This window comes from Arabidopsis lyrata, assembly GCF_000004255.2.
Source record: "Arabidopsis lyrata subsp. lyrata unplaced genomic scaffold ARALYscaffold_1, whole genome shotgun sequence".
Lineage (NCBI taxonomy): Eukaryota > Viridiplantae > Streptophyta > Magnoliopsida > Brassicales > Brassicaceae > Arabidopsis > Arabidopsis lyrata.
The window spans coordinates 14,666,696-14,692,064 of NW_003302555.1; the positions used below are offsets into that span (position 1 = coordinate 14,666,696).

Here is a 25,369-nt window from a genome sequence, read left to right on the forward strand (position 1 = left end):
TTATTAAACAACAATATATAATATACTATTTAAATTTGTTAAAAAGTTAAAAGGTTAAAATTATCATTATACATTATTTCTTAAAAAAGTGAAATTTCTAAAAAATCTATTTTTGTGTGACGGAGGGAGTACTAGTTTCGGTGGTGGACGATAGCTAACTTTTGCATCAGATTATAGCAGGGGCGGAGGCACACTATTGGTAGTGGGGTCAGCTACTTTCTAAAATTCTATCATATGTCTTAACATTAGATTTAATGAACTCAATTAAAATGATCAGTTGACCCCATTAATTCAATCAAAAAACTAATTTACATACATGAACAGCGCAATATTTTTCAAAATTGAACCCACGTTCAAACGAAACCCAAAACAACAATACAACTGTTAATGATTTATATGAATTAATAGAGAAATAAGAATAAAAAAAATTTTGCCGCTTGAAAATAAACTCCAAATTATGGCATCTCTAAATCAAGGTAATGCTTTCTTTGTTTTTTTTTTTTTTTAATCTCTTTTACTTTTGTGATATGATTCGTTTGTTTAGAAAAAGTATGAATGAATGTAGAATGCAATTGTAGATTTTCTTTTTACAGTTTATAAACGATTTTTTTTTAATATTTATTTTGACCCTAGTTATAGATAATCCTGACTCCGCCACTGGAATGTATTAGTATGAGTTTTAGTCTTTGAAGATTCTGTTTTCAAATAATGATAGGTAATTATTAAGGAGTTCATAAATTAAAAAGATACCCGCGAAGGTGGAAGGCACAATTAGTAATCCAACGCAAATTAAGTGGACTAACTGACTAAGAAACAAAATATAGTTACTTAATTACCGTACTATTAATCTGATTAACTCATGCTTTAATACTGATTAGAGCATATATCATAATTATGTTTATAACAGCCTTTACGAATTTTCAAAAACGGTGGCCAAGATTGTGACAGTCCTTAACTTTTGCAAATCCTTTGGTTACGTAAATTATCCACCGAAAATACACAAATCAATCGATATTTTCAATGTATTAATTAATTACTAGCAAACAATGAACCTTTTTCAAAACTTAAACTGTTTAAATACTCCATTTAAAGTTAAACAAAAACAGTAGTCTCCTAGTGTCGTTCTAACCTTTTTCATCCAATTAGAATCTATACAAAGTGATGGTATTTTAATGTAATTTTTCACAGTATTTCGTGTGTAAAGATTCTTAATTTTTTTTTTTGAACCACAAACTTATAAATTTTTTTTTTATATAATATAAATCCAATTGAATAATAATAAAATCGTCTGTCTAGGAAGGCTTAAACGTCACTCCTCTCCTTATAACGTGGATTCCAACATCGATACATTTGTTTTATTCAAGAAAAAAATTGCGAATAACACAAACGAAAACAAACTGAATAAATTAATCGGTCGATAATCGAGCAACGAAATACTCCCATATTTTAAAACTGACAATGGACTATAAAAATGTTTAAACAAGGTCTGAGAATGTGAAAGGATTCGAGAGCCACGTGCGATGAAAATCGCATTGAATCAAGAAACTAATAAAAGTGTACAGAAATTAAATATGAACATAAATGTAAGAGTGCATGCCCTTCGCTGGGACTCGTGCACCCAAAAATTTCTACATGCCATTTTGTAATTATGGTTTGACGTAAGGATAAGACAACATTTGCTATTTAAAATTACGTATAACAAATGTAAACTAACAAAACCTTAATGTTAAATTCAATATTCATGCATAATTAACCAAGTGTTCTTGGTCTAGTGATTGCTACTTGTGGAGGAGTTGCCCTGTTAGTCTAGGCCAGGGATCGATTTCCCGCAAGCGCGCAATTGTTAGATCTCCACTTGGCCACATGGATATGGGCCCCTTGCTTTCGGCTCATTTGCATACCCGGAGAGAGAGTCTATCTGTGGGCTGCACCTCCCCCAGGGGATTAGTCTGGGCTCCTCCATAAGTCTGGGATTCCCCTGAGTTATCAAAAAAAATATTCATGCATAACAATATACTTATAGGCACTTATCAATATAATTTTTGTCCAATATAAATTATCCAAATAGAAAACAGTTTTAATTTTTGTCGTCTAGTGAAATTGTGCAATTTTTCAAGGATACAAAAAAAAACAAAATTTTCTTGAAACAATATAAAGGAAGAACTTTTGTTCTTGAGGTTGACACGAAAGAGGTGATAGTACTCGTGATAACTATTTGTGGATATCGAGCCGTGAAAATTGAAAACCACAGTAACTTTTCACTTCCATCTCAAGATTATTGCTCCGGAGAATAATGGAAACAAAACTGGTAGAACTAGAATCATATTACCAAAAGTTGAACATACATTTGTGTTATTAAGTATTTATTGTCATTTTCTAAATTTCACTTATTACATAATACATCTTCTCCACTTCCAAAGAATATAAATTACTACTTAATATATAAACTTGGCTATAAGTTTATGAAAACATATAAAGATTAGCCGGAATACGATTTCAGTTGTCCTCATGTTTAAAGTTATGGCAGAGAAGACTAGTTTTATCTCCGATTCGATAAGGAATTAGCCGCGTTGGAGTTAAAAAAAATAAAAATAATAAGGTAATTACGATTAGGAATCATAGAATGTGGCATCTATTTTATTTCTTTTCTTTTTTGGTTCAAAGAATGTGGCATCTAAATGCAGAGAAGATAATAAAAAGAAGAGAGACAGATTTGATAGTTGTTATTATTCATTGATCACACACGATTCCGTTCTTTAAATTCGAAAATTTATATCATTATCATAGTACAAAAAACAGTCGTATATCACATCAACTTGAATAAAAGTCGGAATGATTATAATGATGAGAAAAAGCTGTAATCCAAACTTTGATCACTAATTAAACACTAAAAGAAAGTGTTAATTGTTGACTTAAACAGATGAAAGTAAGTGGTGTTGTCGCTTTCCAAATATAATCCGTAATTACTGAAATGAATAGAACCCAAATTTGAATAATTCACTACTAATGTCGCTCATCGTCATAATGTGATAAATAGACAAAATAAAATAATACCTCACTGGTTATGCTTTTTAAAGCTTGTTTGTATTTCTGAAAATAAGAAAGTGAGGGGAGATAGTGGAAGAAGAAAACAGAGAAGAGACACGTGAATACAGAGACAGAAGCTTGAGAGAGTATGTGACATAAGGATCCAAACAGGCCAGACACTCATCATCTCTGTCAACTTGCCAAGTAACACATAAATAGCACTCATACACACACACTCTCTTTACGCGCTCTTAAAAGTTAGAGATCACAACAAAATCGTTTTCAAAAGTGAAATAGAATGTATTGACTAGAGGTAAATTTCTATCGAGTATTGGTGGAATTGCTTCTCAGAATTTTTTGCAAAGTTATAAGAGATATTGTTTGCCAATTGTCACTAATATAGTAGTATAATTGAACAAAAACCATTTTCCGCAAAATTATGTTACTGATATCAAACCCTATTATAAATCTATATGGAAGACTAAATTGGAATAAAATCATGAAGCATATAAGAAAGCAGAGAAGGAAGAGGCATAAATTGGGATTGTGAATTATTCGGCTCTATATAGTAGGAATCCCTCAAAAAAAAGAAAAGAATATTACTACATATGAAAGCATATGTGAATCTCTAAGAGCCTAGCAAGAGTTTGTTCTCTCTCACTATTCATATGTACACAAACCAAACTTCTTCTTCCTACGTTAGAACCAACAACGTACCTGTTTTTTTGTTTCTTGTTGTTTCAAGGAGGCTTTGGAACTTTTTTTTTGTGAAAATAACGAAAAAAAACTCCCTAGGACAACGTGTGAATAATATCTCCATTTTTTTGAGTATTTCCATTGATTGTGTGTTGTGTATCCTGCAGATAAAAGAACAATGCTCTCTATTTATAAAGTTGCAGCAAAACTTTTGAGACAAAAGATTTATGGGTTTTGAACATGTTACCCCTAAAATGAGAGAGACTAATTCCAAGGTTGTGACAAGGAGACCGCTGACGTTGATGCTTCTACTCCTCTTCTGTGTTTAATCGCAGAGTTTAAGATCTCGTATTGTTCATTGACCGACTTGTACAAAGCTTGGCTGTATGCTTCTTTCGCCTGCCATACCACAAGAAAGTATGTATATCCATCATGAATTACTCGATCTTGAAACTAAAGTAATTGGTGTGCTGAGTAATATAGAAAAGACCTCGTTAGGGTTCTCGCAGTCTGCTGTGACATCTGAGAAGTTGATTTCAGGAGCAATTGATAGTCCAGTACCGTGAAACCCAACTAATCTTTTCTCTCCAATTTCTTTCTCAACCTGGATGATTCACAATGAGGTGATGATGTGAGGAAAGTAAACCAGAGTAAGCTCAAAACGGAAAAGAGAGACAGAGAGAAAGTAATCAATACTTGTGGTGGAGGGGGCATGATGTCATAGCAAAGCAAAGACATTGGATATATATGTCCAGGAGCACCAGAATGTTCAACTAGTCTTCTCATGTTGTCTACCGAAGAAGAATCAAAGGGTGCCTGAACATTATTAGATTAGTATACTTGCAAATCTACCAGTCTCAGATAAGATTTCTGCATTCCATCAAATAACTTACAGGAAACCATTCCCCTGTAGAAGGATTCGGGCGGTCCCTTCCACCGCTTGGTGCAATCCATATCAGTTGACCGCCAGACCTACAGGTTCATCAACATTAGCAGAGTAAAAACATCAACGCTTTCCTTTAATAGAGAGCATTGTTCTTTTATCTGCAGGATACACATTCGCTATTTAGTTCCAATAACCTTAGCATTGTAGCCATCTCCTTTAAGCTTCGTGTGTTTGCTTTTCTTTTCATGTCAACAAGCTCAGGATCATCATTCATGTGCTTTTTCGAGTAAACACATATGAGGTTCCTGAAAGCAGTAGAAATCCCGGAAATCATACAAGGTTGCTTAGATTACACTTCAGCCCATCAGGTAGCATACCATTGCAAATGAAAGCTCGTGATACCTTCCCATACTAAACGGCTTACAAAGAGGATCAGTAATGACTCGATCACCAGCTACGCATTTCTGCAACCAAAGTAAGAATAGAGACAATAGCGTATAGAAGAACTCAGAAGCAAGGCTTGAAGGCTCACAATGTTCTCTCCAATGAAAGGAGATTGTGCTTCAAGCAATAGAGAAATGACCGCCGGATCAGCTTCACTTTGATGGTTTGATATCAACACGATATTGTGTCCCTGTAATTAAACATTTGAATATTAAAGTCCTAAATGGAAAGGAGTTCAACTGTTGATGAAAGCAAATTCCATTAAAAATCTTCAAGTTAGTTAACTAGAGCACAAGAAAGAGGGAAGAGGACCTGCCGAATCTTGTCTTCCAGCTCAGAGAATATAGAAGCATTTCCAACGTACGAATTTCTGCATAACATATTCAGGGGCTGTTAGTAGATGAACCAAACGAAATTAAAAACAATACTGTTTTCTAATTGCATTTCAGTTATGGATAAAATATGATAACTATGAGTGCATATTCCAGCTTACTTGAAATCAATTAGAGGACGGATATATGTATGGACAAACATGTAGTAGTCAAATGGTTCTCTGACTGCTTTATGATATGGATTAAAAGTATAAGGATCCTGAAATATTCACAGGGCAAGGAAGCTCAAGTAAGAGAATATTAAGATGACATCTCCTAGTAGAAAACTCATTCCAAGAGATTGACAAAAGAAGTACCTCCACACCAAGAAGCATGCGATCAAAAGCAACAGACATGTTTGATATAACAGTCTCATCTGCCCTAGACGCTCCGCTACTTAAAACCTAAAAAACATGGCACCGATCCAAATAAACGACAATGTGAAGTTCAGTGGGCTGATGTTCTTTAATCCAAGTAAATTCCAAAGCATAGCACAAATCGTACAAACTAGTGAGTGATAAAAGGATTCATTTACTGCATTTTTGTAGTTCCAATACAATTCTTCCATTCCTGATGCAACATTTGCAGGCAACCTTCCAGCTTCAGCTTCCTTCTTGATACCAGATAAAAGATCTGAATACAGAAATGAAGATAAACACAATGTTAATACAGGCATTGTTACACATCAATCCAGAAACTCATAATTGCACTACGGAACTACAGACTTGAAAAAAGAAATGATCTGATCTTTCTTAAAGAAAGCGAAAGCAACACAACGTAACGATTCCAGAGACGTTCTTATCGATTATAACAAAAATGGAGCAAGATCAAAGCAAAAACCAAGAAGTCAATTCGATTAACCTTATCCAGTCAAACAAGAAACAAAGTCGAATATCGATTTCGCGATAAGATTATGAACAACAAGAATCGAACAATCTCCATAACTCTAAATTCCATCTCCGAATTGCTACGACAAGTGAAACTAAAGAGTCAATTCAAATATCCTCAGGAAGAAGAAGAAGACTAACTAACCTTGTTCACTTCGCGCATCCAAGAAAGTACGGGAATGATTAAGCTCACTCGGCGTCTCACCGGCGGTTTCATTTAAAGCAATGCTCGCCGAAACGGAAGATTCCTTATCCTGAACAAGCTCAGACATCGCTCTCACACTAACGCCGCCGCGAGAACGAAGAGGCGGCAGAAACAGCTTCTTCGCGGTTAATCTGAAAGAAACGAAACCGCGAAGAGTCGACGAAGCGAGTGGATAAACCGGAACCCTAGCGGAGGAGGTTACGGTTGCAGCAGCAACGGCAACGGTTGCGGCGGAGGAGGAAAACGTGAGAGTCATTAAAGCGTGTTTGGTGATTGGACGAAGCAGAGCGTGTGTGTGACGGAGATCTCTTCCTCCTTTTTATTTATCCCATGAGTCCCTCTTTTTCACGTTTTTTTTTTCTTCACCAAATTAAAAACTCATTTTTCTATTTTTTAAATAATATTTCTATTTATTTTCCTCCCTGTTAGAAATAATTAAAAGTTGCCTCAGTAATTTTATTTATTTCAAGAACTCATAATTATAGTGATAACATGTACTGTATTAATTTTAAATTTAATAAAATGTGGATATTGTGAGTCAAGAGTCAAGACCAAATTATAACCTCATATCTTAATTTTTTTTATTTGTCCCCTTAGTTGCGTCCGTACTTGTAATTTGCCTTTGTGTTTGTTTGAAGAAGTCATGTTTGTGTGTACACATTATGAATATCTAAATATAAATCATGTGATGTCAACAACAGAAAAATCACGTAACGATTCTGAAATTATAGATTGTGGAAATAGTTGATATCAAATTAAGAGCTTTAGATAATTTTTTTTCCCTTAGTTGCGTCAGTATTTAAATTGTTGGTATTTAAAGAAGTCATATTTGTGCGTATACGTAATGATATTAAAAAGCATGTAACAATTCTAAATTCTAAGATAGTAGTTGACAAAATGTCAAAGTCAAAATGTAAAATTAGATTTACAGTTTTTCACTTTCGTGATAATTTTTACACACTTGACTAGATAAGCTTCAATTATTAACAGATCTCTCTTCTTTTTTTTTCTCATTTAAAGAGTGTCGTGAGTTTGTTTGTGACATAAACGGCACAAAACTCAGCTCCACCAACTTGAGGATTGGGTTTATTGACAAGTGTCAGATTGTGAGTGGTTCAAATATAGGCCGAGAGAACCGAATCAAAACTAAGGGTCCCATTACTGCAGGAGACTGTGTTATTGAGAGAGAGACTAATAAAAGTTTGATTATTTGACAACAACAAAAATATCTCAAACTAGAGTTTTGATTCCAAGTGACACCTAAAAACTCCAGTACATGTAAACATGAAAGCAACTTGTAGATAGCAGAGTGAAACCTCTATCCGAGGAAGTTGATGATCACCAAATGGAGGACTAAGTTGCAGAGAACAAAATCAGCAAAAGCTCTCTCCGGTGCCAAATCCTGCAGTTTTCGAATGATTTTAGTTTAGGATATTATACAATAGTACATTGCAGATATCTAATGGTAATGTAATGAAACTGTTGGCTGTGTATAAACCCCTAGGGAAAATGAGATCAATGATAAGTTTCTCAGATAATTGATTCCCATTTTCAGAAGTTCTATATATATATGTCCAGAACCTTGTATATTATATTTCTTCGATGGAATCAATGTACTAACCAAGGGATCATTCACGAGAATCTCTAACTCTCCCACAAACCCAACCTAAACCCTAATTAGGTTGGTGAATTTCTAGAATGCCTATACAGTTTCTGCCTAATTCCCTTTCAAACTCTTATCTCATATAGCTGAAATTCAAACATAGCCGCATTCCAATACAAATCGTCCTAGTTAGTTCCAATAGTCTTGCTCTTGCACTACACTAACAAGAACACCTTAACATTATAATTGCAGTGTCACTACAGCTTAAATGGAAATGTTTTGAGTTTGGATGGATATATAAATCAATCAACTAAATATTGGGAATAAGAGGAGGGAGATGAAAAATTGCCATTGCTATAACAAAAACAGTGGTATGATTACTGAAGAGAAGTAAAATCGTCATCTAAATGTTTTCAGAAACGGCATAGCATTACCTTGAATTCCTTGTTTTCTTTGTTCACTTGAATTCGGAGGCAAACTATAAACACAGAATAAAGAAGAATGCTAGATTCATACATTCTCAAGGTATAACCGTATAAGTATTTGTTGTAAGATATGCTAAACTTACCAGCAAGAACTGCTGTCCCGATACAAGAGAGAACTCCAGATAGGAATGAGTTAAACGGAAATGATCCCACCAGAGCCATATAAGCCACCTAATTCAGTGAAAAATCAAGAAAAAACTCGAGAGATTAAACCTCACTGGCCATTTACTGAAATGCTGCTCATGAGCAACAGGGAAGTTAAATTACTTATCCATCATGAATTTATTTAGTACTGAAATAAGTCAAGAAAAAAAGAACAAGAAATGTCTCATTTCCACAGATGATTGAAGCGGAGAGATTTTTCTTGAATACGACATCGAAACAAACAGAAACATTTACCATTTCACACAAGTATAAGCTACCTATTCGGCGAAAAATCAAGGCAGAGCTCTAGAGATCAAAACTCACTGGCCAGATGCTTAGCCTTTTGGCATTCAACTGAAATGCTACTATGAGTAACCGAGAAATCAAATTACTTATCCATGAAGCTTAAGTAAGTCAAGAAACAAAAAACAGGAAAGCTTCATTACCTCATTTCCTTAACAAACACACAGAAAAAAAATACACAGATGCGTAACAGAGCAAACCCATTTGCACATTAATGCTATGAAACTACATTGCAATTTGAAGTTAAAGGTTCGTAAAGCAGATTTTAAGATCTAAATCGATTACCTATTCTACCAAATTTCATAAACCATTGACGCGTGAAAAAAACAACAGATCCATGATAAATCGAAAGTTTCGTAAACAATGACTCGAGAATCGCAGATCTAGGAAGCCATAATTCGAAGATATTAGAGTATGTACCTGAATCAGAGCGGTGAAGACAGCAAAAACGACATACAAGTCGATGATCTGCAATCAGAAGTTCCAAAGAAATTGAATTTCAACAGGATTCGAAAATTAAACCATTGATCCTTAAAAAAACAAAGGTTTAAGAGAAAACAACAATGGCGTACCTTCAGATTAGTCGGAGTAGCGGAATAAGCTGAACGAAGAGATCGAAACAGATCCTGAGCATCCTTACTTGTCGATTTCACCATTTCGAATCAAAGAACAACAAACAAACACCAATCCCTCTCTTCTTCTTCGTATTTCTTCGATTGCTTTTCTTCGTCTTCGCGAGTCTTCAAGTCTTTTTTATCACTCTTCACAAACTTCTACTCTCGACGTCGTCGTTTTACAAACTGGGCCTATCTAAAGATTATTTGGGCTTTAATTGAATATTCCTAACGGCGTCGTTTTGAGTATTGAATTTAAATAAATGCATAAATAAATTTTTTGTTGCTTCAATTCCGCCGAATTGTACCAACCACATTTTTCTCGCTTGGCCGTCTTCTCCGGCGATTTTCAGACACTAGTTTTCTCTCCGGTTATTACAATCAAATTTTCTGTCGGAATATTGAAATCAGAAACCGGGAAAATGACTTCGTTTCTTAGTTTCTCCGCCATTTCAGCTCATCCACCTACTTTTTCCGGCGCTTCATTTCGTCCTCGCTCTTTATCTCCCCGGTCATTATCTCTCTCTTTTAAACTACGTTTCTTCATTGAATTTCATAGATTCATGGATCTAATTGATACCTTTCGACAAAAGTATCAATATCTCTGCATTGGGGTTTTGAAAGTTAGGATCTTTAGAGTCTCTGAATTCTTGAAGTCGAAAGTTGATAGTTTTCTTTAGTTGATAATGAGAAGTTAAAAGAAGCTTCTTTTTGTTGTGTACAGATTGTTTAAGTCTTGTGTTAAGTGCACTTATGCTGAAGCTGGATTAAGTAGTGATTCATGGTCAGCCCCTATTGACATTGTGGCAGATGTCAAATCCGAAAGGGTATGAAAGCGAAAGAACGAGCCTTTTTACTTGTGTGTTATATGATTTTGTGTCTCAATTCAAAGGCATTTTCTCTTACTTAGGTTGTAGTTCTTGGTGGCAATGGTTTCGTTGGCTCAGCTATCTGCAAAGCAGCAATCTCCAATGGTATTGAGGTTGTGAGTGTTAGCAGGTACAGAAAATGTAGAAACAGAATGATTTGCATTGAAATCTTGACCAATCTCGCCTTTGTATGGATGACGGATCTCCTTGATTGATTCTTTAGGTCAGGTCGTCCTAACTTCCAAGATTCATGGTTGGATCAGGTTACATGGGTTACTGGTAATCACTTCTGTTTTTGGTTATATCAAGGATTCACATAAACATGTCCAAGTGTGATTATTAATGTGTTTTTCGTCTTTGTGGGATTTTGTAGGTGATGTTTTCTATTTGAATTGGGATGAAGTACTTCTTGGTGCTACTGCTGTAGTTTCGACCATTGGTGGTTTTGGAAATGAAGAACAGATGAAAAGAATCAATGGTGAAGCTAACGTTACCGCTGTGAATGCTGCTAAGGATTTCGGTTAAGTATCTCTTTAGCTGAAAACCCGAGTTATTATTCGCATTTCAGTGGTTTTCATTTCGATTCATTTATTGTTTGTAGGGGTTCCTAAGTTCGTCTTGATCACGGTTCACGATTACAATCTTCCGCCATTTATCCTCTCCAGCGGATATTTCACTGGAAAACGTAACGCAGAGGCAGAACTTCTTTCCAAATATCCCACCTCGGGTAAAAGATCACCTTCTAGATATCGGTTCCATTTTGCTTTTTAAAAAATCCTATGAGAAACCTTACCAAGTGTTTTTGTGATCTTCTTTTCGTTCTTGTTGTTCTTAAAGGAGTTGTGCTAAGACCCGGTTTCATATACGGGAAACGAAAAGTGAACGGAATCGAGGTCCCTCTTGATCTAGTCGGGGAGCCACTAGACAAGATTTATGATTCTGCAGAGAGGTTCATTAGACCGTTGAGGTCTCTCCCTGCATCTGATCTCATCTTGGCTCCACCGGTTAACGTCGATGATTTAGCACTTGCTGTCATTAACGCCGTTAAAGATGACGGCTTCTTTGGCATTTTCACTATTGAACAGATCAAAGAAGCAGCTGCAAAAATGAGAGTGTGAAGAGTCTTTAGATACTATTAAGTGGGTGTTATTGGGCTGTGCACTTTGCTGGAGTTTTATAGACTGAATAAAATAGCTTCGTCAAATTTGTAACGTATATCATTTGTAAAACGTATATATGGGTAACGTTGTTAAGTCGATGATCTATTTACTCCTCAATGCATAATTCAAAATAGAATAACAAGCGGTATGTATTTTTATTTCTATTGATTTAGAAATGTAAATATGATGTAAAATTTTCAATGATTTAAAATCAAATACGTGAATTGAAATCAAACAAAAAAATTCCAAATAGCAAGATTAAATTTGAGTTTTTTTTTTTTTTTTTTTTTTTGTATTTTTAAATTCAAAATCTGTTAAAATCCGATATGAAATGAAATCATATTTATTCACATACAATGAAACATCACTAAACAAATAACGTTAGATTTTAACTAGTATATAGAAATTAGTAAACGAATAACATATGATTTTGACAAAAAAAAATTGAAATCTTGAACCAATAAAGTGTTCTAAAATACGGTCTATACGACCGTATATACCGTGTATATACATTATATAATGGTTGTATAGTTTTTTAATACGGTAAAAGCTATACAGTCTGTATATACGACGATTATACAGTGGATATACAGTGAATTCCGCATATACAATGTTTTTTTTAAAAATACTCAAAAACAAAAACTATGTCTTTTTATTAATGTTTGGAAGAAACAGTTTAACAAAACTGTTAGTTTGGCTCTCAAAAAATTAACTTTATTATTATTTTTTCTATTTTTTCATGGTTATTAGTTATTCAAAATTTTAGAAATATGTTTTCAAAGTAAAAACTTTAATTTTTTCTTGTATTCATTTATAATATTCATTATGATTATTTTAATTTTGCAATTATATATGCATATCTTGCAATTATATATTTGTCTCCATGGCCCTAGATACTTAGGTCACGTTCACTGCTTTATAGATTCACCACATTTGCCTTTTACTTTCTGCTTGTGATGCTTCTTAAGCTTCTTTAACACATTTGTGCTGCAATGTGATCCTATAAATTTCTTATTATGCAAAATCACCACCACAAGAACTAAACATATTCCAGGAAATTGAGAATTCATTTTGTTCATAAAGAAATAAGTCTATTTTTAAAATGATCTCACATATTCTTTTTTTTTTTTCCCTTCTTTTCATCACATTTAGCCTTTTTAATCCAAAAGAGCAAAAAAAAAAAAAACTAAGTGGATTATGAAAAAGGGTTTAAGAAAAAGGAAATCGTGAAGTTGATGGTTCCATGTCTACTCAATCTTACATGAGATTGGTAGTAAATCAAGTAGCTTTGGCATCTCTAAAGATTACGAGGTCCAATAGTTCCAAGTTAGCTTCTGCAGATAATGTTTCTTCGAGTGCCTCTAGGAAAGGAGAGAGGGGAGGTTTAGCAGCGTTAATGAACTTGGGGAACACATGTTACATGAACAACATAATTCAATGTTTGGTGCATACTCCCCCTATCGTTGAATTTTTTCATCGTTGAATTTTTTCTGCACGATTACAACTCCAACATTAATGCAGATAATCTTTTTGAAAAGCATGTAAGAGTCTTTTGATATCTGTTTATATTCTTCCATGTGAAGCCATTCAAACGAATATATATTTAATGCATGATCAGCTTGCTAGTGCATTTGGGGCCCTTTTGAGGAAGATGTGGTCATCTGGACTGCTCTGCGCGCTTTTAAGGAAAAATTCGTTGAATTTGCTTCGTAGTTTGATGGTGATGATCAGCATGATTTTCAAGTTAGTTGTTCAAAATGGTTAATTGTGTGTGCATTGTTAATAGTTGGAGAAAATCTGTTGTACCAATCTCCTTGTTTTTTATACATTCTCCCACATCAGGAAACCATTGGTTTATTGTGATATGTTATTGTTTCCCAGAAGATGCTATCTTCTCTATTGGATGGGCTCCACAAAGACTTGAACAAGCTACAACAAGAAACGTATATTGAAGCCAAGTATTCAGAGGGTCTTCTAATTAATGAAGTAGCCGTAGAAGCTTGGAAGAACTACAAGGATCAAATTGACTCTTTGATAGTTGATGCTTTCCATGTAAGCATTTCATGCCTACTTCTTCTTTGAGTGTTCTTCTCCTCATGATATATGTAAATTTCAGGGACAATCCTCGTCTACAATGATCTGCCAAGACTGTGGGAAGACATCCTTCAAGTTTGATCCTTTCAAATCCTTACTCTTGCCTTTGGTTGGCTTTAGATCGATAATGGTTACAGTTTTTGATGGCAATGGAAGCAATCTTCCGATACCATATACTGTAATCGTTGCGAAAAATGGTGTATTTAATGATCTTAGTAAAGCAATAAGTGATGTTTGTCTCTTGAATAGTCAAGAGAGACTTGAACTTTCCCAAGTAAGAATGTTGAGTCTTTTTCTATTTTGTTGTCCTTGATATCGAGTAAGAGACTAATATAAATTGGTATTTTTCTTGTCAGGTGGATGAATACAAGAGCTACTTCGTGAATCCTTTGGATTTGCTGAGTACAATAGAAGACACTGATTACCTTGTGGGATATAGGTTCAACCTTGTGAACAAAGGACGAGAACTATTCAAACTAGAAGTTTATCATGGGGAAGAGGATACGTGAGATTTCTCACTTTATAATTTGTGATTTAAGATTCTTCTATTACGTTCTGCTTCTAATAGATGTAACACTTATACTTTGCAGGTTTGATACAAATCTGTATCTTTTTGGAACTCCCCTTGTCACATACATATAGAAAGAAACACTTAGTGGAATTGATATTGATGCTTGCGTTAAAATATTGATGTCACCTCTACGTCGAGGTCATGATGATAGTGAATTACCATCCTTCAGCCTCTTACTGGCAGATTTCCGAGCTTCTTCTTTCGAGCCACTTGAGTCATATTCTCTTGTGACTCCTAGTGCTGTCACAAAAGTTTTCCTCAAGTGGAACCAGAAAGTCGGAGATTTTGAGGATATACAATCACCATATCGCTCATCCCTTTCCTACATCAAATCATCACGATCCTCTAGGTCTGAGACCGCAGTATGTGAATGGATTATTCTTATACCTTCTGGCGCCAAGATTCAAAGATAACTATGCGTGGATAAATGTTATGCAAAAAAGAAGAAGAAAATGTGGAACAAAGTGATGATGCAAAATATTTAAATCGGTTAAAATAATTATTTGCATCGATGTAGTAATCGATGTTAAAATACACCAGTGGTAAAAAAAATGATGATAATTTTGCATTAGTTAAAATGATGTTAGTATTTGCATCAATTTATTAGAATGACAATAATTTTTGCAATGATTATAATAAGTAATGTTAAGTGTTCTAACTCTTTCCAAGAGATATCATCGATCTAGTGTTCTCTCATAAGCCAATCGAAGTGTTATTTCCCATCCTCAAATTCGTCTTTGTTATTTTAATGAATAATTGTAGAAATTTAATTTTGATAGATTTTTTATAAGAAAAAGCTATGAAAAATGTCCAGACTTAGTATATAAGGTGATATCTTTTCCAAGTCAATAGTTTATGACTATTATGCGGATCTTCTATGTTTTAAAATAAAATAAAACTTCTTAGTTTAGAAATGTGATATATTTTTGGAAGTATATTGATAGTTGGTCAATTTGATGGATTTTTTGTATCTCATTTACCATGTCTAGCTAATTTTGAAAATTATTTATATTAAAGATGATTAAATATTCTTACCTTTATAAAAAATGTATTTGGTCTTAAATATATATATCAAATTTATTTTTTTCCTTGTTGCACTATTAATTGATCAATTATTTTTTCTGTTACGGAAAAATATATGTCGTTATGTATCAAAGAAATGGAAAAGTGAAAACCGTTAGAAACAAATGCGGCAAAATATAAACAACGGTTACCGTTAGTGTCTGTTGTTTTTTTGCCGCCAAACCGTTTTACCCTCTAAATTAATAAAAAATTATAAAATATCAGTATAAAATTGCAAAACATAGTACAATAATAATAACTGAAAATTAGCTCCAATATAGTATTAATATAGAAAAAACTTCTAACACAATCCTCAACTATTAAAAATCTATTTGCCACTAGCTTTACAGAAAAAAAACTTTATTCAATCTCTATGCAATAAAAATATTATTGATAGTTATCTCCATTCAAATGGCCCCCTAGTCTACATCGATTCACAAATCTTATCAATCATGGTCCGTCAATACACACTTTCTAATTTTCAATAATTTTATAATTACATTAATTTTAATATTTTATTCTCTTCATGAAAATATTATTCCATTATTGTATTCGACCATATCTATCTGCGTGTATTGACCGCCTCTTCAATAAGTCACCACCCAATCAGATTTCGATATTGACTGACCGACCTGTAGTTTTAATAAAGCCCACATGATTTGCTTTTCGTCCAAGCAAATTTTTGGTAAGAGAAAGAGGAAAAACTCAGGAACCGCCGACTTAAGAGTTTCTTCATCTCCAAAATCGCCGATTATATATAAATGACTCTTCTTCTTCGATTCAGTTTCTTCTTCGTCGTCATCGCCGGCTTAGGGTTTTCTTCTCGATAAGCAACTACCTATCTTCTTCTCTTCCTCCGGTTAGCTTTTGCTTTTACAGAGATTATTACCCTTGTTGCCTCAGCGATCGATCTGAAAAAAAAAGGTCCGTTAGGTTCATTTTCTCTTCGTTTTTGTTTCAATTCTTCGCATGCGATTTGAGGTTTTTTTTTATCTCGAATTGTTTTTTTTTTTTGAAGTCGGTGATTGTAGATCGGCTTAGATTCGTTTGATTTTGAGAGGTTTTGAGTTGTTTTGTTTGAATTTTTATGGATTATTCGTGTGATTTTGCTCACGATCTGTGTTTTTTCGTCTCTAATTTTGAAAATCAATGAAACTGCGATTGACTTGTTTCGATTTATGGATTTTGTGAAGCAACAGAGCTTTTTTGACTTGAGAGATTTTTTTTAAGGTTATTGGAAGCTAAAGTTTTTGCTGTTTGTATTTTGCAGGAACTTTATCTTGCCGACGGCTGTTATATAAAAGGCGGTGGCATTTCTTCTCTGATTGTGTTTATTTTTATGACGGAGAAGATGAACAAACTTGTAATCTATCAGCCTCTAACTGTTACTGTTGGGTGAGTTTCAAGCTCATGGCTTGGGTTTACTGTGCTTATTTTACTGGATTGGTGTTTGTATGTTTTTGTTGGTTTGTTTCTGTGTTTACATGTAAATTTTGTTCACCTTTAGTGTCTCATAGGATGTGATGTGGTCCATTTCTTATTGCTTCATTCCTGTGTAGGTTGATTTGTACCTTCCGGTCTTTGTAATGGATATCTGTGCTCTTTATAACACAAAATACAACAAGCAATATATCTATGCTGATTTTTTTTGCTTACTTACTTTTTATCATGTAAACTGTGAGGAGTTTTTGTTTGACTCTGTTCTCTGTAATGTAGTTGTTTAATATTTTAAGCCTTTTCCATTTCTTTTGTGCAGTGTTTTCTAATGCTGTCGGCAAGACACTATCTTTAGGAGTGCTAGGGAGTTTAGAGGTTACTCAGTTGACTTTTTCTTTCAAGGTTATAGGTTTAGTATTGTTAATATATAGAAATGGAAGCCAAGATCGTCAAGGTGTTGGATAGTAGGTGTGAAGATGGATTCGGGAAGAAGAGGAAGCGCGCAGCAAGCTATGCTGCATATGTTACTGGAGTTTCGTGTGCAAAGCTGCAAAATGTGCCCCCACCGAACGGGCTGTGCCAAATTCCTGACAAAAGAAGAAGGCTGGAAGGTGAAAATAAGCTTAGCGCTTATGAGAATCGCTCTGGGAAGGCACTGGTCAGATACTACACTTATTTTAAGAAGACGGGAATCGCTAAACGTGTTATGATCTACGAAAATGGTGAATGGAATGATTTGCCTGAGCATATTATATGCGCCATCCGGAATGAATTAGATGAAAAGAGAGCTGCAATTGAGTTCGAGTTGTGCGGTCACAATTTTATCTTGGACTTCTTGCACATGCATAGACTAGACTTGGGAACAGGGGCAAAAACCCCTCTTGCATGGATTGACATTGGAGGCAAGTGCTTTTTCCCTGAAATTTACGAGAGTGATGAAAGGACCAATGGTTGCCATCATAACTGTGTGGAAGATCCAAAACAGAATGCTCCACATGATATCAAACTGCGCCTTGAGATTGACGTTAATGGTGGCGAGTCACCGAGGTTAAATTTGGAGGAGTGCAGTGATGAGTCTGGTGATAATATGGACGATGTTCCCCTTGCTCAACGATCTTCAAATGAGCACTATGACGACGAGGCAACAGAGGATAGCTGCAGCCGCAAGCTTGAAGCTGCTGTTTCGAAATGGGATGAGACTGATGCTATAGTCTCTGGTGGCAAGCTTACTGGAACCGAAGTACTTGATAAAGATGCAGTTAAAAAAATGTTTGCTGTAGGCACAGCTTCTCTAGGACATGTAGCAGTGCTGGATGTGGGCCGTTTTTCCAGTGAGATTGCTGAAGCTCGTCTAGCACTTTTCCAGAAGCAGGTTGAGATAACTAAGAAACATCGAGGGGATGCAAACGTTAGGTATGCTTGGCTTCCTGCAAAGAGGGAAGTTTTATCAGCAGTTATGATGCAAGGACTTGGAGTTGGTGGAGCATTTATAAGAAAGTCCATCTATGGTGTTGGGATCCATTTAACTGCTGCAGACTGCCCTTACTTCAGGTATTTTCTTGCTTTGTCACTAAATTTGCCTCATATTCATTTGTTTTTTTATGTTTAGATCATATATTTTACACTCCTCTCTGCAATATGTACTTTGGGTGTCAAGCACTAACCGTGAACTTGTTTTCAGTGCTAGATATTGTGATGTTGACGAAAACGGAGTTCGTTACATGGTTTTATGCCGTGTAATAATGGGGAATATGGAGCTTCTTCGTGGTGATAAAGCTCAGTTCTTTTCTGGTGGAGAAGAATATGACAATGGAGTCGATGATATCGAGAATCCAAAGAATTACATTGTCTGGAACATCAATATGAACACCCATATATTCCCGGAATTTGTTGTTAGGTTCAAGCTGTCTAATCTCCCCAATGCTGAAGGTGATTAGTTTGTTTCTTTTTTGTTCCTCACATATTACTTTTCCCCATTCAAATCAACTGATGACGCATTGAAAGGGAGACAGCTTAGAGATCTGGCTGAAGCTCAGGTCTCAATTGATAAATTTAGAAAAAAGGATCCATGTGTTGTAAACCTAACGACCTCCGGTGTTATAACACATTTGGGTTTCAAGAGACACGTCTCTGATTCATCATCCGGGGGTCGGATGAGATACTCACGCCTTAATGGGTATTTCGATCCATTAAATTCTGTTTTGTGTAGTATTAGAAGTCGATGACATACACTGGTTTCTGCAGGTAATTTGATTGCTAAGCGTGATAACTCAGGGGTCACTTTGGAAGGACCTAAGAATCCTCCTCCTCAGGTGGAGTCAAACGTGAGTTTGGTTATTGTAGTTTTTCTTTGTATGATGTTATTGAAAGAAGAGGGATTGAACAACTATACTTGTGTTGTTGTGTGTTTTAAAAGCATGGAGCAGGAGGTTCAGGAAGTGCAAACAGTGTTGGTTCAAGCACTACAAGACCCAAATCTCCATGGATGCCTTTTCCTACTCTGTTTGCAGCAATCTCACATAAGGTTGCAGAGAAGGACATGTCGTTGATCAATGCTGACTACCAACAACTGAGGGTATAGAAAAAGAAAAACTGAGTCTGAGAGCTTGCTATGTATATATTATTGATGATTGCATGAGCTTATAATAAGAAATCTGTTGGGCAGGATAAGAAGATGACGAGAGCAGAGTTTGTGAGGAAACTGCGGGTGATTGTAGGAGATGATCTGCTAAGGTCCACCATAACAACGCTTCAAAACCAGGTAAGATGTCGTAGAGATATTATTAAATCATAAGTTTACGTGTGTAAACAAAAATGCTCAACAAAGGTTTTTTTTGGGTTTGACTTCAGCCAAAGTCGAAGGAGATTCCAGGAAGCATCAGAGACCATGAAGAAGGTGCAGGTGGGTTGTTGTAAGTAAAGAAGGATGATGATGACGAATATCAAAAGGAAGCTGCTTTCTATCTATCTACCCGCCTTTTGTGGTTCTCCTTTTGACTTTTTATAATTTTAGACTTTTGGTTTTGGGTCGGGTCGTTGGTAGAGTTTAAATGTGTCGACTTTTCTTTCTGTCTTGAAAAATCGTACTATATTATACTATGATTCTACTTATTAGTCAATGATGTCGCTGGGTCTTTGTTTTTTTAGCTGCAAAACATTGTTGTAGAAGTCGTTGAATCTTGACGAAAATTTGGTCGTTGAGTCTATCGCGTGAAACTTCTCTTCACTATACTTTTTCTTATTATTCTATTAGCTTATTATATGCCGCTCATTTGTGTGAGATTGAGAATACTAGTAAATGGAAAAATTTACTTGTAGACGAAAGAATTATGTAAAATTGGGAATCATGGCACAACTGTGTAAAACTTCCGTCACTTAAGTGTGATAACGCTGGGTTCCTTTGCCACTTGTGTCCTACGGGCCAATCAAGACTCGCAAGAAACTTTTGTTGGTCCTCTCCTCCCCTTTAGAGCTCTTCATGATGCGCACTGAGTAAGCTTGGCCTCTGTCGATGAGAAGCCAGCGGATATCTCCATATTGTAGGTCCAATCAGTTCGATACTATGGAGTTTCTGTGGAGTAGAGTAAACGGTCAGTTTGGTATCTCTTTCTCTATAACAGCGACCTGGAATCCGATCCGAGTTGTTCACCCAAAAGTACAATGGTTCTGACTGCTTTCTTTTCATGGTTATGATCTGAGGTTTGTGTTGTATAGTCGGCATTTAGCTTTAACCGATTTTTTTTTTTTTTAATATCGAATTTGCAACTGAGGAATTGATGATGAGCCTAACTCTTGCATACTTCGAGGGCTTCGGAGGATTGGAGCCATGAAAAATATTTTCACCATTCTTATCTACTACATGAAACTATTAAAAGTTCTGTGTAATCGGTAAAACGATAAGTTTGCTTAGTTACACCTCCTTATATTATTGCGTAAAATAACCATTTGGTTTAATGCAATTTCACATGATTACAAATAAAAAGTGATTATGTGGAACACGAGTATCTAAAGTGGTATTTTTGTAGCATTCTAGGAAATGTTAAATTGATATATATCATTTTGAAACCTTTTACGTTAGACAAGGATATGTCATATGTGTATTAAGAATATCTAAAATTGAACTAGAAGTGATTTTATTGTAACACAGTGCCAAAAAAGGTAATTAAGCTTCACGACCCGGCGGTCTCCGTAATAGAAGAGACATTTGTCGATAAGCTTGTGCATCGTGAAACCTGTGGCAATAGAGCTACAAATGTACGTATCTTTCTTTTACAATAACATTCTCCAACTTGTATATTTTTTTTAATTTTTAATCGATTTGGTGATTTGATATATATCTTGTTATTAAAAGTTCCATAATGACTTTGGTTTATCAAAAAAAAAAAAAAGTTCCATAATACTAACTAACAAAAATGTATTTCGTTGATTTATTGCAGTGGCCTCATTTTTATGACGAGACCGAGTAATTTTTTTTATTAATGTTAACATCAATTATTTACAAGAACTAAAAAGTTTTAACATCATTTATAGCTATATTTATACAATTACCCACTGACTAGTTAATTATTTAATCCAGCTTAAGAAGTCCTCGGCCAATTTGCATTTATATTTGGTACAGATACATAGTACTACATTCTTGGTTAGTTGATAGTAGCATACTTGTATAGTAATTATTTTTATTAATACTTGTACTAGTAACTAGTATTACAGAAAATTGTATTTGTAACTATCGATCACTTTATCAATACATGTCATGATTACATAAAACTAAAATCAGATTAAAGAAAACAAGTTAACAAAAAATAAACAAATACTAATCAAAACATAAGCAAAATATAAGCAATATAAGAGACAAATGATAAAAAGATAAATTGTACGTTAAAATTTGAGATATTAAAACAAAAATATGATTACTAAATATGAATTCAACTAACTAATAAAATGTAACAAGACAAAAATATTTCATAAACAAATTAATTGTAAAACAATGGTTGTATTCCAATACTGCCAATGTAGTGTGTTCTCAAGAGTGGTTTTATTGCAATGTTGTGTAGGTATCTCATTGATCCGGTGTGTTGGGTTCCATGGGATAATGTGACTTTGGACGTTTGTCCACTTTGTATTATGATGAATATAAAAACAAAAGAGTGAAGTGGAAGTGAATTTCACGGATCCGACGAAAGCGGTGAATTTCACGATAGAGAAACATATAAATAGAGATTCGTGGCTTGATTCCACCGGAGTTCCTTACTACGAAGGTCTTTGATTATATTGTGAACAATATATTAACATATAACATAAGATATTTTAGAAATGTTCTTTACGTATTCTTAAACAAAATATATTTGTTTGCTTCACAATCAATTTTTCCACCATTGAAACCTCCGATACAAATTATAATCTTCCATGAGAGTCTCCCATCTCTAATTCGTTTGTAAAATTTAGTAGATGGTGAATATCATTCTCTTGTCGAATGAACCAAATACAGATTCTTCAAAACCCATACAATCACATGTTATGGTAGGGTTTAAACAAATTAGGCCTTGGGGTTTAAGATGTTACAACATTCCATACACTCAATTTGGGCCTTGACTTTAAGATACTACAAACACATTACATCAGACAACATCTACGATAAAGTTAAATCCAAATTATAAAGAGCAGTATAGGAAAGACTATGTTCTGACTACTTTTCGTATAGTTACATCTTACATGTCTCCAACACTCCTCTCAAGTTGGAACATATGTAGATTGCAAATGGATAACATGTCCAATACAAGTTGAAACTAAGCAGTCTTTTTTCCATGGGCCTATGATTGGGCCTGGTAATGGGCTTGAAAATTAATGAATGGTTTTATTATGTTTTGTTATCCAAGGGGAGTTTTCATCAAATATATTTCTAAAAACCAATCGAGAATACAAAAACACTAGATTTTAACCCGCGGTACACTGCGGGGCTATATTTTCTTAAAAAAATCAAAATGTAATTTGTTTGATAGATTATTTTGATTGTTAATTTTAGGATTTCACCCGTGGTATACTATCTTTTATAAATATCAACCCAAACCCGTGCCATCATATTACCCGTCCCGTGAAATTAAACATCATTTAGTTATTTTTCTTTTTAATAATACTTTTATTTAAAAGCTATATAATTCAAGTCAATTTAAAAATTTCTTTTAAATGGTTCCCATAAGATATATATACATATATATTAAATTTGTATAGAGTTGAAATAATATTAATATTACAAACTTTTTATATAATTTAAATATTATAAATATTTTTAAAAATATGCAATATATATTTTTTGTTATTGAATAAGAAGATATTATGTGTAAGAAATATAGAAAATAAGAGTTTAATATTTTTATTATGGAGTCGCAAGAAAAATCTTTTATTTCTATACATGTTATTCGTTTATTAATAATAAAAGAAAACAAATTTTTTTAAATTAGATATTAACTAAAATAAACGCACCATAATTACTTATTAAGTAACAACCAATAAATTTCACCAAAAAATAGGTAACAACCAATAAATTCTAAACGCAGTAATTAAAGAATGAGATATTAAAAAAAAATATCAAATAAGATATAAGAATCTTAAAATAATTGAATATCTAAATAATTTAATTGTTAGTGTCGATTTTAATGCCTTCATTAATGTGGATTTTTTTTTTACAGAGAAATATTTCCTAAAGATTATCACATTAATGACTCAGAAAATTAAGGAAGATATGAATTTATGATTCTCGAAATCGTGTTGGTAATATCTTTAAATAATATTTTTCAAATTTAAATAATTAATGCCAATGGCATTCATCCGTAAATACATTCCAACTCCAGGATTTATTTGCTAAAAGTCATCCAAAAATGTATATATAGATGATTAAATAGAATTGACAATTCGTTTTGTTTGTTTCCAACAAATTGACAATTCTTATGTATGAATTTAGGAATTTTTGTCATTGTAAAAAAAATGGGGAAAAAAAAGAAGAAAGTGATACAGTGACAGGACTGTGAAAGAGGGCACAATAAATGACAAACCGATTGGGGAGGGAGTTTTGTCGTTGATTGGTCCCCACTGGTACTCGTGACAGTAATTTCGTTTTTTTTTTGACCTTTTTGATTTGGGTCCTACCTCCTTCCTCTTGACACGTCACTTCTTCCGCCACCGTCTGACATTTTTCCAACACCTCTCTCTCTCTTTTTTCTGGTCCTTTTGACTCTTTTTCTAAGTATTTTTTTTCCTCTATTCCTAATATTATTTTCGTTTTATTGTTTCTTAAATCTTAGCCAACCAAAATTTGACTACATTTATATGTTTATACCATAAGATTCATTTCCATATAGTTTTTTTTCTTTCGAGTAAGAAACTGAACATTCTTAACCAACAAGGTAGCTGATTTTATCCAATAAATTTTCAAAACCTAATCATTTATGTGATAGGGTTCAAAGGAATATATAATAAAAAGATATAGTACTGTCGTAGTTTTTGTGTCTAGATTGAATATGGTGTTACAGATTTATATTCTTCCATCAAATTGTTATATATTTCTCTAATCGGTTGAATAGACTATAGTGGATTTAATAGACTATAGTGGATTTTTTTCTTTGTATATTAAATTTAATTTGACATTAAGAAATATATATATATATATATATATAATATATGTAAATATGTAATGTATAATGTTATGTATATGAGAGTATTTTTGTGTGTTTGTACGTATGTAATTTGTCTGTTTATTTATTACGGAAGGGAGAGGAAGAGGGAGGCGTTGGTTCCCGCGAGAATTTCGCCTTATTATCCGTTGTCCTCTTAGAGAATAATTTATTTTTGTTATATTTGTCTTCTCCACTTTCTGCATTATTCTTTTCTTTTTCTCTTGTTTTTTCTTTATACAAAATTCCACAGAAATTTTCATCACATTAATTAAAGAAACAATGTCTCTATGTCAAATATTAGAAAATTGATTGACATTTACTGAATTAGTTATTAATATTCATCAAAATTATTTTCCTACATATATAGCGTATAGTTTCATGAAATCTTTTCTCACATTGACGTTTGAATTAACGTTGATAGGACCCACAATACAGCTTCTTCCCATGCAAAAAGCTCCTCGAGCTACTCAATTAAACACTGCAAACTTCATGAAAATAGTCTCTTCCCTTGCTCTTTAATTTTCACTTTTTAATGTTTTACATTTCTTGGTTAAAAGTTGGTTTTAACATTCAATTTCATAATTTCGGCCTTCTTTATCTTTACCGTATAAAAATTATAGGTGTGTTAATATATAATATAATAATAATATTGTACGACGAAGTGTTTAAAAATTCAAAATGCAAACTCATAGGAGTCATCTTTTATTAATGGATTCTTTAATTTTTAAAATGCTCATATTTTTATAAAAACTTTCTTGTATTTGTACTTTTTAGAATTACAGGCTATATATTGAAAAGAAAATAGAAAGGAATAAGAAAGAGATGTCTCTTGAAGGTGAAA

At 33.8% G+C, this 25,369-nt stretch overlaps 5 protein-coding genes across 6 annotated transcripts; 3 read left to right on the plus strand and 2 right to left on the minus strand.

Annotated features, from left to right (window-relative positions):
• Positions 1 to 3,542: 3,542 nt before the first annotated feature.
• LOC9329772 (glycerol-3-phosphate acyltransferase, chloroplastic) lies at positions 3,543 to 6,825 on the minus strand. The gene is made up of 13 exons (XM_021011462.1): positions 6,457 to 6,825; positions 5,960 to 6,057; positions 5,742 to 5,828; positions 5,547 to 5,644; positions 5,366 to 5,423; positions 5,142 to 5,243; positions 5,012 to 5,073; positions 4,804 to 4,914; positions 4,617 to 4,695; positions 4,420 to 4,539; positions 4,214 to 4,327; positions 3,971 to 4,122; positions 3,543 to 3,884 (listed from the first exon to the last, which is right to left on the minus strand). Exons 1-12 carry the CDS (start codon positions 6,770 to 6,772, stop codon positions 3,988 to 3,990), a joined length of 1,380 nt encoding a protein of 459 aa, XP_020867121.1. The 5' UTR covers positions 6,773 to 6,825; the 3' UTR covers positions 3,543 to 3,884; positions 3,971 to 3,987.
• An 831-nt stretch (positions 6,826 to 7,656) lies between these two features.
• Positions 7,657 to 9,924, minus strand: LOC9329773 (dolichyl-diphosphooligosaccharide--protein glycosyltransferase subunit DAD1). Its single transcript, XM_002893666.2, has 5 exons — positions 9,624 to 9,924; positions 9,472 to 9,519; positions 8,688 to 8,775; positions 8,554 to 8,597; positions 7,657 to 7,918 (listed from the first exon to the last, which is right to left on the minus strand). The coding sequence occupies exons 1-5, from the start codon at positions 9,705 to 9,707 to the stop codon at positions 7,835 to 7,837; spliced, it is 348 nt and encodes a 115-aa protein (XP_002893712.1). The 5' UTR covers positions 9,708 to 9,924; the 3' UTR covers positions 7,657 to 7,834.
• LOC9329774 (uncharacterized protein At1g32220, chloroplastic) lies at positions 9,925 to 11,846 on the plus strand. The gene is made up of 7 exons (XM_021011463.1): positions 9,925 to 10,176; positions 10,390 to 10,492; positions 10,576 to 10,664; positions 10,758 to 10,813; positions 10,908 to 11,054; positions 11,136 to 11,261; positions 11,372 to 11,846. Exons 1-7 carry the CDS (start codon positions 10,088 to 10,090, stop codon positions 11,650 to 11,652), a joined length of 891 nt encoding a protein of 296 aa, XP_020867122.1. The 5' UTR covers positions 9,925 to 10,087; the 3' UTR covers positions 11,653 to 11,846.
• Positions 11,847 to 13,546: 1,700 nt separating this feature from the next.
• LOC9327036 (putative ubiquitin carboxyl-terminal hydrolase 11) lies at positions 13,547 to 15,079 on the plus strand. The gene is made up of 4 exons (XM_021013775.1): positions 13,547 to 13,746; positions 13,811 to 14,062; positions 14,145 to 14,293; positions 14,379 to 15,079. The coding sequence occupies exons 1-4, from the start codon at positions 13,579 to 13,581 to the stop codon at positions 14,428 to 14,430; spliced, it is 621 nt and encodes a 206-aa protein (XP_020869434.1). The 5' UTR covers positions 13,547 to 13,578; the 3' UTR covers positions 14,431 to 15,079.
• Positions 15,080 to 16,069: 990 nt separating this feature from the next.
• LOC9327037 (inactive poly [ADP-ribose] polymerase RCD1) lies at positions 16,070 to 20,087 on the plus strand. Of its 2 annotated transcripts, XM_021010969.1 has the most exons (8): positions 16,079 to 16,345; positions 16,692 to 16,816; positions 17,178 to 18,409; positions 18,540 to 18,787; positions 19,103 to 19,182; positions 19,275 to 19,433; positions 19,524 to 19,619; positions 19,709 to 20,087. In XM_021010969.1, the coding sequence occupies exons 3-8, from the start codon at positions 17,292 to 17,294 to the stop codon at positions 19,772 to 19,774; spliced, it is 1,767 nt and encodes a 588-aa protein (XP_020866628.1). In that variant the 5' UTR covers positions 16,079 to 16,345; positions 16,692 to 16,816; positions 17,178 to 17,291; the 3' UTR covers positions 19,775 to 20,087. The 2 variants fall into 2 exon arrangements, 1 of the variants encoding a protein (XP_020866628.1); XR_002329127.1 differs by lacking the exons at positions 19,524 to 19,619; positions 19,709 to 20,087 and having other exon boundaries at positions 16,070 to 16,345; positions 18,863 to 19,182; positions 19,275 to 19,300.
• Positions 20,088 to 25,369: the final 5,282 nt, after the last annotated feature.

Bases quoted from the DNA above. Each gene is read 5' to 3' on its own strand.
- LOC9329772 (XM_021011462.1), bottom strand. From the start codon at position 6,772: ATGACTCTCACGTTTTCCTCCTCCGCCGCAACCGTTGCCGTTGCTGCT. The intron at 4,540-4,616 runs GTAAGTTATTTG...AATAATGTTCAG, and splicing joins CTACAGGGGAATGGTTTCCT to GCACCCTTTGATTCTTCTTC. The intron at 4,328-4,419 runs GTATTGATTACT...TGAATCATCCAG, and splicing joins TCATGCCCCCTCCACCACAA to GTTGAGAAAGAAATTGGAGA.
- LOC9329773 (XM_002893666.2), bottom strand. From the start codon at position 9,707: ATGGTGAAATCGACAAGTAAGGATGCTCAGGATCTGTTTCGATCTCTT. The intron at 9,520-9,623 runs GTACGCCATTGT...TTCTGATTGCAG, and splicing joins CTACTCCGACTAATCTGAAG to ATCATCGACTTGTATGTCGT. The intron at 7,919-8,553 runs GTAATGCTATGC...CGAAAACTGCAG, and splicing joins AAGAAAACAAGGAATTCAAG to GATTTGGCACCGGAGAGAGC.
- LOC9329774 (XM_021011463.1), top strand. From the start codon at position 10,088: ATGACTTCGTTTCTTAGTTTCTCCGCCATTTCAGCTCATCCACCTACT. The intron at 10,665-10,757 runs GTACAGAAAATG...TTGATTCTTTAG, and splicing joins GAGGTTGTGAGTGTTAGCAG to GTCAGGTCGTCCTAACTTCC. The intron at 10,814-10,907 runs GTAATCACTTCT...GGGATTTTGTAG, and splicing joins TCAGGTTACATGGGTTACTG to GTGATGTTTTCTATTTGAAT.
- LOC9327036 (XM_021013775.1), top strand. From the start codon at position 13,579: ATGCTATCTTCTCTATTGGATGGGCTCCACAAAGACTTGAACAAGCTA. The intron at 14,063-14,144 runs GTAAGAATGTTG...TTTTCTTGTCAG, and splicing joins AGAGACTTGAACTTTCCCAA to GTGGATGAATACAAGAGCTA. The intron at 14,294-14,378 runs GTGAGATTTCTC...TATACTTTGCAG, and splicing joins TATCATGGGGAAGAGGATAC to GTTTGATACAAATCTGTATC.
- LOC9327037 (XM_021010969.1), top strand. From the start codon at position 17,292: ATGGAAGCCAAGATCGTCAAGGTGTTGGATAGTAGGTGTGAAGATGGA. The intron at 19,183-19,274 runs GTGAGTTTGGTT...GTGTTTTAAAAG, and splicing joins CTCCTCAGGTGGAGTCAAAC to CATGGAGCAGGAGGTTCAGG. The intron at 19,620-19,708 runs GTAAGATGTCGT...GTTTGACTTCAG, and splicing joins TAACAACGCTTCAAAACCAG to CCAAAGTCGAAGGAGATTCC.